General features: G+C 44.1%; 1 protein-coding gene across 2 annotated transcripts in view; it reads left to right on the top strand.

Moving 5' to 3' along the window:
• The window catches only part of LOC311122425 (uncharacterized protein), a 36,325-nt gene extending 22,106 nt beyond the window's left edge, over positions 1–14,219 (top strand). For both annotated transcript variants that reach the window (XM_084196782.1, XM_084196781.1), the window contains 3 exons: positions 2,572–2,697; positions 9,160–9,320; positions 10,885–14,219. In XM_084196782.1, the coding sequence (XP_084052908.1) occupies positions 2,572–2,697; positions 9,160–9,320; positions 10,885–13,118 (2,521 nt within the window). In that variant the 3' untranslated portion in view covers positions 13,119–14,219. The remainder of the gene's footprint in view (positions 1–2,571; positions 2,698–9,159; positions 9,321–10,884) is intronic.
• The last annotated feature ends 392 nt before the right edge of the window (positions 14,220–14,611 follow it).

The raw sequence follows: 14,611 nt of genomic DNA, 5'->3' as shown, positions 1-14,611 counted from the left end.
TCCTGTAGGTGTTCGCTCCAACCCTGTTCCTGGAGAGCTATCCTCCTGTAGGTTTTAACTCCAACCCTGTTCCTGGAGAGCTACCCTCCTGTAGGTTTTAACTCCAACCCTGTTCCTGGAGAGCTACCCTCCTGTAGGTTTTAACTCCAACCCTGTTCCTGGAGAGCTATCCTCCTGTAGGTTTTAACTCCAACCCTGTTCCTGGAGAGCTACCCTCCTGTAGGTTTTCGCTCCAACCCCAGATGTTACTAACCTTATTCATCTTATCAACCTGCTAATTATTAGAATCAGGTGTGCTAGATTAGGGTTGGAGTAAAAACCTACAGGACGGTAGCTCTCCAGGAACTGGGTTGGGCAGTCCTGCTGTATACTCTGTCATATTAACCTAATGGTCAATACTGTAGACTAGGTCATATTAACCTAATGGTCAATACTGTAGACTAGGTCATATTAACCTAATGGTCAATACTGTAGACTAGGTCATATTAACCTAATGGTCAATACTGTAGACTAGGTCATATTAACCTAATGGTCAATACTGTAGACTAGGTCATATTAACCTAATGGTCAATACTGTAGACTAGGTCATATTAACCTAATGGTCAATACTGTAGACTATAATATATAATATAATATAATATGCCATTTAGCAGACGCTTTTATCCAAAGCGACTTACAGTCATGCGTGCATACATTTTTGTGTATGGGTGGTCCCGGGGATCGAACCCACTACCTTGGCGTTACAAGCGCCGTGCTCTACCAGCTGAGCTACAGAGGACCACAAGGTCATATTAACCTAATGGTCAATCAGGTGAGAGAGCAGGTTTATAAGCATCTTGTCCTCTCTCGCTCTCTCTACCTTCAGTAGACATGGCTTGTAACAGCATCCGACATATCCTGAGGCACAACGTGCTGCTGGGATAGGCATGGGAATGAGAGAAAAGAGAGGGAGTAAGAGAAAAGAGAGGGAATGAGAGAAAAAGGGAGAGAAGGAAAGAGAAGTGAAATTAATATATCAATGTGGTGATTGTTCTGTACTACTGGAGGAGTGCCCAGTCTTGTGCCCAGAGGAAGAGGAAAGAATAGGAAAATGAGTCATGAATGAAAACAAACGTTTACTCACCTAATTCCTTCCTCCTAGTTTCGTGATTGGTCGTATTATGGCTCTTTGAGAAACTTGGCCCGGTATAAGTTTACCAGTATAGACAGTGAAGCAGGTATTGGGCAACATTTTAGCAGTGCAAAGAGCAAAAAATACTGTGAACCTATTGTTCTAATTATGAATCTTCAAGGAACTTGGCCCAGTAGCTACAATACAGACGGTGAAAAGGGTAACGATTAGTCTGTTGAAACCTCCATCCGCTACTTACTGGGGCGGCAGATAGCCTAGCGGTTAAGAGCGTTGGGCCAGTAACTGAAAGTTTGCTGGTTCGAATCCCTGAGCCGACTAAGTTAAAAAAATCTGTCTGTGCCCTTGAGCAAGACACTTAATCCTAATTGCGCCTGTAAGTTGTTCTGGATAAGAGCGTCTACTAAATGACTAAAATGTAAATGTACTCATTTCATTCTTCCTGTAGTTTTCGGTTGGTTTCTTTTGAAGAACTTGGCTAAGTACATGCGCTCCAGCAGGTGTATCTCACTGGTCATCCCCAAAGCCAACACCTCCTTTGGCCGCCATTCCTTCCAGTTCTCTGCTGCCAATGACTGGAACGAACTGCAAAAATCTCTGAAGCTGGAGACCCTTATCTCCCTCACTAACTTTAAGCATCAGTTGTCAGAGCAGTTTACCGATCACTGCACCTGTACACAGCCCATCTGAAATTAGCCCACCCAACTACCTCATCCCCATATTGTTATTTATTTTGCTCATTTGCACCCCAGTATCTCTATTTGCACATCATCTTCTGCACGTCTATCACTCCAGTGTCAATACTAAATGGTAATTATTTTGCACTATGGCCTATTTATTGCCCTACCTCCATAACTTACTACATTTGCACACACTGTATCTATATATTTTTTCTGTTGTATTTTTGACTTTATGTTTTGTTTTACCCCATATGTAACTCTGTTGTTGTTTTTATCGCACTGCTTTGCTTTATCTTGGCCAGGTCGCAGTTGTAAATGAGAACTTGTTCTCAACTGGCTTACCTGGTTAAAATAAGGTTAAATAAATTTAAAAAAAGCAGATATTATTTGTTGAAACCTCCATCCCCTATATTCCTGTGTGAATTGAAATTGAATCGGTCTAGATAGCTTCTAATAATAATTTAAGTGAGATGAAAACTACTAACAAAAAGACTCATTCCCATACCGGGAGTCGAACCCGGGCCGCCTGGGTGAAAACCAGGAATCCTAACCGCTAGACCATATGGGAAGCTGTGTCTTTCTGTGTTTAACTAGGCATTTGAATGGCAACAACAACGAGGTAATGTTGACACAAAGGGAGGACATTTTAGATAATAATTTGCATAAAACAAATAAAGGGAAAAACTGACTGACTCAACTGGACTAAAGGGTGTATGCGTGTGTGTGTGTCTTTATTTACAATGAAATGTTTTTTTCTTTCAGATGTAAGAAGACCCTCACCACTTTCACCAAGGTGGTTTCTGATTGGCACCCTCTCAACGCGGCCCACCAATCACGTTGCAGCAAGTGTAATAAGAGGAAGCAGACCAGGATGTTGGTGCTGGAGAGGTGAGGGTGCGACCTCTAACCTTTCATACTTGAGTTGGATCTCAACCAGGGTTGTGGTCAGTTCTGTTTTTTAATTCAGGAAGTGAATGAAATTGGAATTCTATTCATGAATTGAGAAGTCCTCATAGAAAACAATGGGAAACTTCCAATTCAGTTCCTGGAGAGCTACCATCCTGTAGGTCTTCGCTCCAACCCTAATCTAGCACACTTGGTGCTAATAATTAGCTGGTTGATAAGGTGAATCATGTTAGTTACAACTGGGGTTGGAGCGAAAACCTACAGGACGGTAGCTCTCCATGAACAGGGTTGGAGAGCCCTGTTGTAGACAATTGAGATGGAGCCATGTAGTTGATATTGTAGACTATTGAGATGGAGCCAATACAACAATTTCAAAGAGTTTACTGAGTTTTACAGTTCATATAAGGAAATCAGTCAATTGAAATAAATTAATTAGGCCCCCCACCTCAGACGATCCCGCAGGTGAAGAAGCCGGATGTGTAGGTCCTGGGCTGGTTTGTTTACACGTGGTCTGCGTTTGTGAGGCCGGTTGGACATACTGCCAAATTCTCTAAAACGACATTGGAGGCAGCTTATGGTAGAGAAGTGAACATTAAATTCTCTGGCAACAGCTCAGTTGGACATTCCTGCAGTCAGCATGCCAATTGCACGCTCCCTCAACTTGAGACATCTGTGGCATTGTGTTGTATGACAAAACTGGACATTTTAAAGTGGCCTTTTATTGTCCCCAGCACAAGGTGCATCTGTGTAATGATCATGCTGTTTAATCCGCTTCTTTGATATGCCACACCTGGCAGGTGGATGGATTATATTGGCAAAGGAGAAATGCTCACTAACAAGGATGTAAACAGATTTGTGCACAACATTTGAGAGAAATAAGATTTTTGTGCGTATGGATTTTTTTATTTCAGCTCATGAAACATGGGACCAACACTTTACATGTTAAGTTTTATTTTTGTTCAGTGTAGTTGATATTGTAGACTATTGAGATGGAGCCATGTAGTTGATACTGTAGACTATTGAGATGGAGCCAAGTAGTTGATATTGTAGACTATTGAGATGGAGCCAAGTAGTTGATATTGTAGACTATTGAGATGGAGCCAAGTAGTTGATATTGTAGACTATTGAGATGGAGCCAAGTAGTTGATATTGTAGACTATTGAGATGGAGCCAAGTAGTTGATATTGTAGACTATTGAGATGGAGCCAAGTAGTTGATATTGTAGACTATTGAGATGGAGCCAAGTAGTTGATATTGTAGACTATTGAGATGGAGCCAAGTAGTTGTTATAGATGGCTTGCAGTTGACGTATGATGCCTCCTGACGGCGATGTTGGAAGACCCCCGCAGTAATTCTTTCCGACAACAGCAGCTGAGTTGCTACCACAAAGAGCATGAAAACAGTGTCTGAAACTGTTTGATTCATCACCACAGTCATTTTCTGTGCAGTATTTGGCTGCTCTGACAAGGCAGGAAAGACAACGGGGATGAAAAAAAATGTTTACGGATTCCCCACAATCATGAAACACCATTGGTGACACCAAGGAGATAAGACTCAAGAACTGTCAGAAAAGCGAAGAAACCTGTTTGCCCGTCAAGACCTGAACCCAGACAGCTGTTAGTACAGGGTCTGCTACAATCATTTAATCACTGGTAAGTCAAGTCTGATCGATCTTGACTTTAGTTTAGCTGTTATGCTAATCAGGTGTTAACAACAACACTAAGTTAGCCAAAATTAGCTAGCTCGATAGCTTGAAGTCTAGCTATTAGCATGTGTCGCGTGAGTTTCACGTTTTAGGGAAGCAATTTTTTCACCCTAAAAATGCACCTTTATAACAAAGGATTGCATGCATCTATCATCACATTTGCAGACTAATGTAAGCATACTATTCCTAATGTGATGAGTAGATTGGATAGTCATAATTTAGGCTGTTAATGAGCGTGTAGTGGTATAGGCCTATAGGCTATTAATGAGCGTGTAGTGGTATAGGCCTATAGGCTATTAATGAGCGTGTAGTGGTATAGGCCTATAGGCTATTAATGAGCGTGTAGTGGTATAGGCCTATAGGCTATTAATGGGCGTGTAGTGGTATAGGCCTATAGGCTATTAATGAGCGTGTAGTGGTATAGGCCTATAGGCTATTAATGAGCGTGTAGTGGTATAGGCCTATAGGCTATTAATGAGCGTGTAGTGGTATAGGCCTATAGGCTATTAATGAGCGTGTAGTGGTATAGGCCTATAGGCTATTAATGAGCGTGTAGTGGTATAGGCCTATAGGCTATTAATGAGCGTGTAGTGGTATAGGCCTATAGGCTATTAATGAGCGTGTAGTGGTATAGGCCTATAGGCTATTAATGAGCGTGTAGTGGTATAGGCCTATAGGCTATTAATGAGCGTGTAGTGGTATAGGCCTATAGGCTATTTTAGAGATGTTTCTTTCCTTTGCAAGGGGAAAATGTGGCCTTTGACAAACATTTCATAGATTTCTACTACACTTTATATGACTGGAGACATTAGAAGAATCTTTTTTTAATACGATCCAAGTGCCACTCAGACCATCTGGGAGAAAAGGATCTGACATTGAACTTGGTGGTAGTAGCTGTGTGTATGTTTTAAGCTAAGGATCCCATAATCTCCTTCTAACAGACATTTCAGGGTTGGATTTGCACTACACTATTTAATGTCAGCACAAGCCATGTACAACATCTGGTATAATATTAGCCTCATATACAGTGCATTTGGAAAACATATTCAAACCCCTTGACTTTTTCCACATTTTGTTACTTTAGAGCCTTGTTCTAAAATTGATTAAATTAAATGTTTTCCTCATCAATCTACACAAAAAAACCCGTAATGACAAAGCGAAACCAGGTTTTTAGAAATGTTTTCAAAGTATTAACATAAGTAATCAGACCCTTTGCTATGAGACTACAAATTGAGCTCCGGTGCATCCTGTTTCCATTGATCATCCTTGAGATGTCTCTACAACTTGATAGGAGTCCACCTGTGGTAAATTCAATTGATTGGACATGATTTGGAAAGGCACACACCTGTCTATATAATAGTTGACAGTGCATTTCAGAGAAAAAACCAAGGCATGAGGTTGAAGGAATTTTCCGTAGTGCTCCGAGACTGGTTTGGAACCACCAAGACTCTTCCTAGAGTTGGCCGCCCGGCCAAATTGAGCAATCGGGGGAGAAGGGCCTTGGTCAGGGAGGTGACCAAGAACCCGATGGTCACTCTGACAGAGTTTTTCTGTGGAGATGGGAGAACGTTCCAGAAGGACAACTGTCTCTGCAGCACTCCACCAATCAGGCCCTTTTATGGTAGAGTGGCCAGGCGGAAGCCACTCCTCAGTAAAAGGCACATGACAGCCCGCTTGGAGTTTGCCAAATGGCACCTATAGGATTCAGACCATGAGAAACAAGATTTTCTGGTCTGATGAAACCAAGATTGAACTCATTGGTCTGAATGCCAAGCGTCAAGTCTGGAGGAAACCTGGCACCATCCCTACGGTGAAGCATGGTGGTGGCAGCATCATGCTGTGGGGGTGTTTTTCAGCGGCAGGGACTGGGAGACTAGTCAGGATCGAGGGAAAGATGAACGGAGCAAAGTACAGAGAGATCCTTGATGAAAACCTTCTCCAGAGCGCTCAGGACCTCAGACTGGGGCAAAGGTTCACCTTCCAACAGGACAACGACCCTAAGCACACAGCCAAGACAACACAGGAATGGCTTCGGGACAAGTCTCTGAATGTCCTTGTGTGGCCCAGCCAGAGCCCGTACTTGAACATGATCGAACATCTCTGGAGAGACCTGAAAATAGCTGTGCAGAGAAGCTCCCCAACCAACCTGACAGAACTTGAGAGGATCTCCAGAGAAGAATGGGAGAAACTCCTCATACAGGTGTGCCAAGATTGTAGCGGGTGGTCCTCTGTAGCTCAGCTGGTAGAGCACGGCGCTTGTAACGCCAGGGTAGTGGGTTCGATCCCCGGGACCACCCATACACAAAAATGTATGCACGCATGACTGTAAGTCGCTTTGGATAAAAGCGTCTGCTAAATGGCTTATTATTATTATTATTATTATTATACCCAAGAAGACTCGAGGCTGTAATCGCTGCCAAAGGTGCTTCAACAAAGTACTGAGTAAAGGGTCTGAATACTTGTATTTACCTGTTTTTGCTTCGTCATTATGTGGTATTGTGTGTAGATTGATGAGGGGAAAAAACAATTTCAATCAATTTTAGAGTAACGCTTTAATGTAACAAAATGTGGAAAAGGTCAAGGGGTCTGAATACTTTCCGAATGCACTGTACATTGTCTACTGCTATAGTTTTTTTTAAATTGAGAACATATAGCTCAAGAATATGTAAATAATATGTGAGTTAAGCTATTCTCTGCTTCAGATGCACAATGTCAAGGGGTGCATTGCAAATGCCCACAAGGCAGCGTTTCCCAAACTCAGTCCTTGGGACCCTAAGGGGTGCACGTTTTGGTTTTTGCCCTAACACTACACAGCTGATTCAAATTATCAAAGCTTGATGATTAGTTGATTATTTGAATCAGCTGTGTAGTGCTAGGGCAAAAAAAACTAAACGTGCACCCCTTGGCGGACCGAGTTTGGGAAACCCTGCCATAAGGCTAACGCCATCATACTGTAGGCCAGTGGTTCCCAACTCCGGTCCTCCAGTACGCCCCAACAGTACACTGTTTTATCGTAGCCCCGGACAAGCACACCTGATTCAACTCGTCAACTAATCATCAGGCCCTCAATGAATTGAATCAGGTGTGTTTGTCCAGGGCTCCGTGTGTGTTGTTGGGGGGAACTGGAGGACCGGAGTTGGGAACCGCTGCTGGAGGTCTGTGGCTGCATTGGCGTTGCATGTCATTATCAGCTGCAAAATGGGTTCAGATGGCTGATATCCTGAAAAAAAAGTGACAATAAAATAATACTAATTGTAGAGCTTACAACTGAACAAAACGTTTTTTTGAGAATATAACACAGACATATTAGACAGATTGCCTTTATTGCAGGATTGTGAGCTGTGATTTAATCAACATTGACGCTAGTTCATCTTGAATAAAAAGTTTTAAGGTGACAACTAAAACAAGTTTAAACACTTCACTTCAAAGAATCAACAGTATTTCATATAATTTGCACACGTAAACTAACTCGTATGTAAAGGTTAGACATCTTAGTAACAAGTAGGCTATTAATTACTAAAGCGTCATTTCAGTTGAACAAAAAAACAAAAGTAAATACCAGAGGTGTGTCCAACCTCGCTCCACTGATCCCTGATCTACTGGGTGAGCAGACTTCTGTTCCAGTCCAGCAATAGCACACTTGATTATCAACCAATTAGGTTTGATACATTGAATCATGTATGTTGGTGCTGGGCTGGAATAGACGCCTGCACACCCAGCAGGGCTGGCCTGCTCCAGTTGTAATAGGTTTCTACATTGTGTGGGACTTTTTTTTTTTTTTTTATGTATTGTTCTTCACAAAATTTGCCAACATAGGTACACATATAATCCATGGCATACAACGATGTACCCTTTTGTCCCAAGATAATTTCATTGGTACCTCTTCAACTGCAGACAGGGTTTCACAGCTCTCTGGATCTGCGGACAGAACACATCACAAAGAAACGGGCTGCGTTATACTCAAATTAGACGGCACTAAATATGATGTTGCTGTATCTCTCTCTTCTCATAGTGTTTCTTGCCAGGGACTTGAACTGGAGAGTCTTTTCATAATGTCCTCTCACAAAGGACCAGTAGCTGCCCTATCCAAAGGAGCCAACTGTCCCTTCTCTGACAGATGGAACTGCTAGCTAACGTTTTCACCCTCTTCCATGGCTGTTAGCTAGCTAGCTACATAGCTACAATTGCGTTTTGAGTTACAAAAATAAATACATCAAAGATAGGTAGCTAACTAGCTAATATGAAGTTAGCTTGCTGGTGATTTTTTAATTCACTTGGTTAGCTACACGGTATGTAAAATCAGCTAGCGAACATTACATTAGCAGCTAATTTGAGTTAGCCTGCACTCAAAGTTCCTGTAGCTATCATTTTCAAAATATATTTACTTACTTGAATAGGTTCTCCCACTGCCTCCGTTTTCTGGGTTCTTCCTGACGTTTACGGTGATGGCAAAACGCAGCCAGCCATGTGGACGATTGGAGGACTTCTACCAGACATGGCGCCTGGTGCGGTTGCTAGGTGATTTGTGAAGCAACTGCAAGCACTCTATTGTCTTGGTTTTTCTCTTTCATGTTGTCTGTTGCTGATTTGTTGTTCTGTTACCAGTCAGTGCAGATGGAGGACAGGAGATGAGTAGATGAGTTCTCTTCAAACGATCGAGGTGCCATGTTGTAGACATTGTCTTGCTTTTCTCTAACTCTGTTTCCTGAGGCTGATATCTATTCTGTCTCTTCTTTCAGGGTGTCTCCTGTGTTTGTGCTGCACTTTGTAGAAGGTCTCCCTGACAACGACCTCAGTGTGTACTCCTTCACCTTCCAGCAGCAGAAATACTCCGTCACCACCGTCATACAGTATGACCAGCAACTCAAGCACTTTGTCACCTGGATACGCAGACCAGACGGTCAGTGTGGCTTTCTCATTTAGTTCAGTATAACTTTATTTATCCCTTCAGGGGCAGTTAAGACTGTCATTTCATTCATGTAGTTTGTTGTTTTTTACTGGTCAACAAGTTAATTTGTGTTATTTTTAAAAGGTATACTTCAGGATCTTGGCAACTTCCCCAGAGTCAGATGAACTCATGGATACCATGTTTATGTCTCTGCGTGCAGTTTGAAGGAAATTGCTAACTAGTGTTAGCGCAATGACTGGAAGTCTATGGTAACTACTAGCATGCTAGTAGATTGCTAGTTAGCATTGGCTCGCGAAACTACCTCAGACTTCCTTCATACTGGATGCAGAGACACAAAAATGGTATCCATGAGTTCATCTGACTCAGGAAGTAGATAAAGGGCTTGATTGCCAAAATCTCAAAGTATCACTTTAAGAATGCCATATATAGCTTATTCATACCTCCATTATCAACAGATAGAAACAAATATATTTCGTAACTGAAAGGTCATGTCAGTGTGTCTAATCATGTGTAGCATTTATAAAGTGCCAATCAGTAGGTCTCTTTACGTTGTGTTGGGGTAACTCTATAAAAGAGATGGACAGCACACAAAAAATACCTTCAATAATCAATTTAGCACCTTCCTACTATTGAGGAATGATCTGAGAGTGAGCATGTTATCTATTCGTCTGTGACTGTAATAACTCTCCCCATCCACCACCATTGTATACCACCCATTCCTCTGTGACTGTAGTAACTCTCCCCATCCGCCACCATTGTATAACACCCATTCCTCTGTGACTGTAGTAACTCTCCCCATCCACCACCATTGTATAACACCCATTCCTCTGTGACTGTAGTAACTCTCCCCATCCGCCACCATTGTATAACACCCATTCCTCTGTGACTGTAGTAACTCTCCCCATCCACCACCATTGTATAACACCCATTCCTCTGTGACTGTAGTAACTCTCCCCATCCACCACCATTGTATAACACCCATTCCTCTGTGACTGTAGTAACTCTCCCCATCCACCACCATTGTATAACACCCATTCCTCTGTGACTGTAGTAACTCTCCCCATCCGCCACCATTGTATAACACCCATTCCTCTGTGACTGTAGTAACTCTCCCCATCCGCCACCATTGTATAACACCCATTCCTCTGTGACTGTAGTAACTCTCCCCATCCGCCACCATTGTATAACACCCATTCCTCTGTGACTGTAGTAACTCTCCCCATCCGCCACCATTGTATAACACCCATTCCTCTGTGACTGTAGTAACTCTCCCCATCCGCCACCATTGTATAACACCCATTCCTCTGTGACTGTAGTAACTCTCCCCATCCGCCACCATTGTATAACACCCATTCCTCTGTGACTGTAGTAACTCTCCCCATCCGCCACCATTGTATAACACCCATTCCTCTGTGACTGTAGTAACTCTCCCCATCCACCACCATTGTATAACACCCATTCCTCTGTGACTGTAGTAACTCTCCCCATCCACTACCATTGTATAACACCCATTCCTCACTTTCTTCACTCTTCCTCTTATTGTCTCTCCCCACAGGATCATGGCTGGAGTTCGACGATCTGAAGCACCCTAACTGTGTCTCCCACACCCAGCTGGTGGTCCCTCCTAGAGAAATCCATGTTGTCTTCTGGGAGTTGAAGACCAACAGACCGGACAACCCACAGACACCCTGCTCTCCCCCTGTATCCCTGACAAGCACTTTCCTGATACAGAAAGAACTGAAGCAACCTCCCTTAGCCAAACTCTTTGTCAACAATGAATCTCAAGACATCTCTCAGACGGTCTCTGACGATGCGGACACTGACATGGACACCACCATAACTGCTGGCTATATTGATAACGTTATGGACACAACATTAACGAATAACGTTGACTCTCCCATCGTCATCGGTTCCACCACCGTGCTTCCTGGCGTACCGGTTCAGTCCTGTGACCACAACCTTTCTCTCCCCCTCCTTCACAACGACACGGCCATTGTCGAGGCACTGACGGTGTCTGATGATACCGACAACGACATCATGGACACCACGGTAACCATTGGTAACTCATCCATCAGTAGCACCACACTGCTCGACACCTTCGAGGGCCTCTCCCACGATGACATCGTCACCCTGACGCTCGTAGAGGTCCAAGTTGACTCTGATGGGAGGCCGTTGGACGACAACGTCTCCCTAGCTCCCAGGCAAACTGGAGACCTCACTCCTCCTCGACCTGCTCCTACACCTGAGGCTGAGAACCCCGCACCTGCCCGTGAAATGCCCCCTGAAACAGATGATGACATTGTCATCAAAAGGCCAACGTCCCCCGACACTGCCAGTGAGTTTCTCCTTGACAACAGTGACGGTCATTCTGAGCCCGACTCTGAAGAGCCCACTCCTCCTAGTCCTCCCAAGCTCAGAAGGGGCAGAAGCACCCGCAGTAAACCCAAAATGGTAGCATCCAACACTCCAGTTGCACCAGCAGCTAAGGTGGTCACATCAACAACACCACCAAGAACAGCTACACCAATGGCACTTACTGGAAACTGTGGCGGAATAATCCTGCCCTCAGTTGTATCTATGATGTCACCATCATATGTGGAACCCAGCACCCCAGCACCAGAGTCCCCTACTCGTTGCTCTCCCCCGCCCCACTCCAAACCCGCTAATACCTCCACGTCTCTGCAGAGCAAACCCGGCCTTCCTCCGCCCCTGGACCCCAACTCTCGCTGGTCCTACCTGCTTAGCCGCCACCCCACCTCCACCCCAACTCCCCCCAGAACCCAGAGACCACCCAGCCACTTCAACCACTCAACACCCAACCAGTTCCAGCAGCTTTCACAGAGCAGGCAGACCCCAAAGGTGTCTCCCCCCAACCCAGACGCCAGGCTGAAGAAGCCTCCGCCTCTACCCAAACCCAAACTGAGTAAGGTGGACAACGAGACCCTGCCGGTGAAGGCTGCCGAGATGTACGGAAGGTTCCAGGCCAGGAGCAGGAACGTAAATACAAACATAAACGATGTCCCCTCCAAGACTTCACCTCCCACCCAGCTCCTCTCTCAAAGAACTGACCCTCAAAATGGCGTCTGGAAGACACCAAGTCAACCTGCCGCCCTTGTCTCGCGAAAACCCCCTATCAACCACACCACTTCAGCAGTGCCTATTATGACCTCACTTCCCCCCTCTCCAGGAGTCACTGAGCTCCCTAAAATCTCTTCCTCCAGGAAACACAGCCCCGGAGGCCAGGGCTCGAAAGTTCCGGCTGGCCTCAGTGAGACGGAGGCCCTCAGGTACAAGCTGCTGAAGAAGCTGAAAGCCAAGAAGAAGAAACTGGAGAAGCTGAATCAGATGTTGGGGTACCCCGGGGGGGGAGTGACCTGCAGACCAGACATGGTTGATCGGAATCCCTCTTACACCGTGAGCTCTAGTACCTCTGTCTACGACAGCCCCGCATACGACGAGTTCTTCGCCGACCTTCTGTCGCCCGCGACGACCGCAAGCAACCTATCACCGGACAGCACAGGCTTCCTGGAGATGCTGACCACCAATGGTCAAGAAGGGGGCGGGGACTTGGCATGTGGGGGGAATGGTGTTGTTGGAGCCTCACAGGTGGTGACACCTGTGACCTTGCAACCGGCCAGTCACTATGTAGTAGTGCCACAGCCTGATCTAGCCGGGCCAATCACAACCTCTGGTGAGAACTTCCTGGAAGAGTTCATATCAGGTTCGGCCAATCAGCAGACGGTGGAGATGGAGACTGAAACCCTCAGTGCTCTCGACATGTTCTTTTAGGCTCGTTAACCACAGGTCTAGGATCTGCTAACAACTCTTACCTAACCCCTAAGCTTAAACATTAGGGGGAAATACAAAGCTTACCTCAGATCAGTGGCTAAGGTTACGTCTGAAATGGCACCCTAATCCCTATATAGTGCACTATTTTTGACCAGAGCCCCTGGTTAAAAGTAGCACCATAGAGATCCTATTAAATTAAAGTATTCTAATTATATGAGTAGTGCACTATATATAGGGAGTTAGGGTGCCGTTTCGGATGCAGACAGTTCCTAGTACAAACTACATGCTACTATTCCTTTGTCTGGAGAGAGTGTGTGTGTGTGTGCACGTGCACATGCTTGGCATCAATGGGTTGTTCTGTTCTGGGTAGCATGTGTTACACAGAGCGGAATCAAATAAAATGACATTGGTTGTCTTACCCTGTAAACAATCTATGGACAAGGTATGACAGCAATCCATGCTTTGGTTGTTTCCACGCTCTAACGTTTTAGCATTTGTGGCACAAATCCCATCCAAGTCATGGGACTTGAATTTGGGAGAACTATCCCTTTAACTCGGATATCGCTCATTTATTTTTTTAGTTTAGCAAGAATGTTGAAGCTGAAATGGAGTAATGTTAATACTCGCTGAGGCTTCGTCCCAAATGACACCCTATTCCCTATATAGTGCACTACTTTAGACCAGGGCCTGTAGGGGATAGGGTATCATTTGGGACGAACCATAATACTTACAGGTTCTGAGGCTTTAAGGGAGATAAAATATGGAGGTTGTTTCAGAGTATTCTGGAAAGTTAATAGAACAATTATTTGATCCTGCTTTTGTGGAGGGAAAATAAAACCTCCAGAAGACATCATATGTACTGTTGTTGTTTTGGTTTGCTTTTTTTTATATTCGTTTGTCTGAATTACTTTAACCTGAGCTAGGATAAAAGCCTGACATGTAGGATAAAAATGGGTTTGTGTTTTAGGGGTGGTTCGAACTCTTATCTTATCCAAGGTTTGAATATATTTTTGTAATACAAAGTGTGACAGAGTTGTACAATGTTGTACTGAATCAGATACTGTATGTAATTCTAATAAAATAAAATCTTCTTGACATGGATACACATGTTTTTGAGGTATACGTAAATAAGCCTTGTCTGAGCCAGAACCAAAAAATTTTGTACTAACGTGAGTCAGCGTGATGCACCTGTAACTCCTGGACAGGACGCTTATCGGTCTTATCCCCAAACCATCTCCTTATTTATTTGTGTATGATAGGTGGTGGAAAATATATACTGTGACTCCTAGTAGCAAATCAATCAGGAGGCAAAATTATCCATATTGTCAATTTCTAGAATCTAGAGGAAATAGTTTTGGGGGAGAGTTGTGAGAATCAATTAGCCTGGTCCCAGATATGTACAGTGTATTGGGAAAGTATTCAGACCCCTTGACTTTTTCCACATTTTGTTACGTTACAGCCTTATTCTAAAAAATGAGAGACTTGTCCGAAAG

This window comes from Coregonus lavaretus, assembly GCF_964263955.1.
Source record: "Coregonus lavaretus genome assembly, contig: HAP1_SCAFFOLD_621, whole genome shotgun sequence".
NCBI classification, from domain to species: domain Eukaryota; kingdom Metazoa; phylum Chordata; class Actinopteri; order Salmoniformes; family Salmonidae; genus Coregonus; species Coregonus lavaretus.
This window is presented reverse-complemented; position numbering and strand designations above follow the sequence as displayed.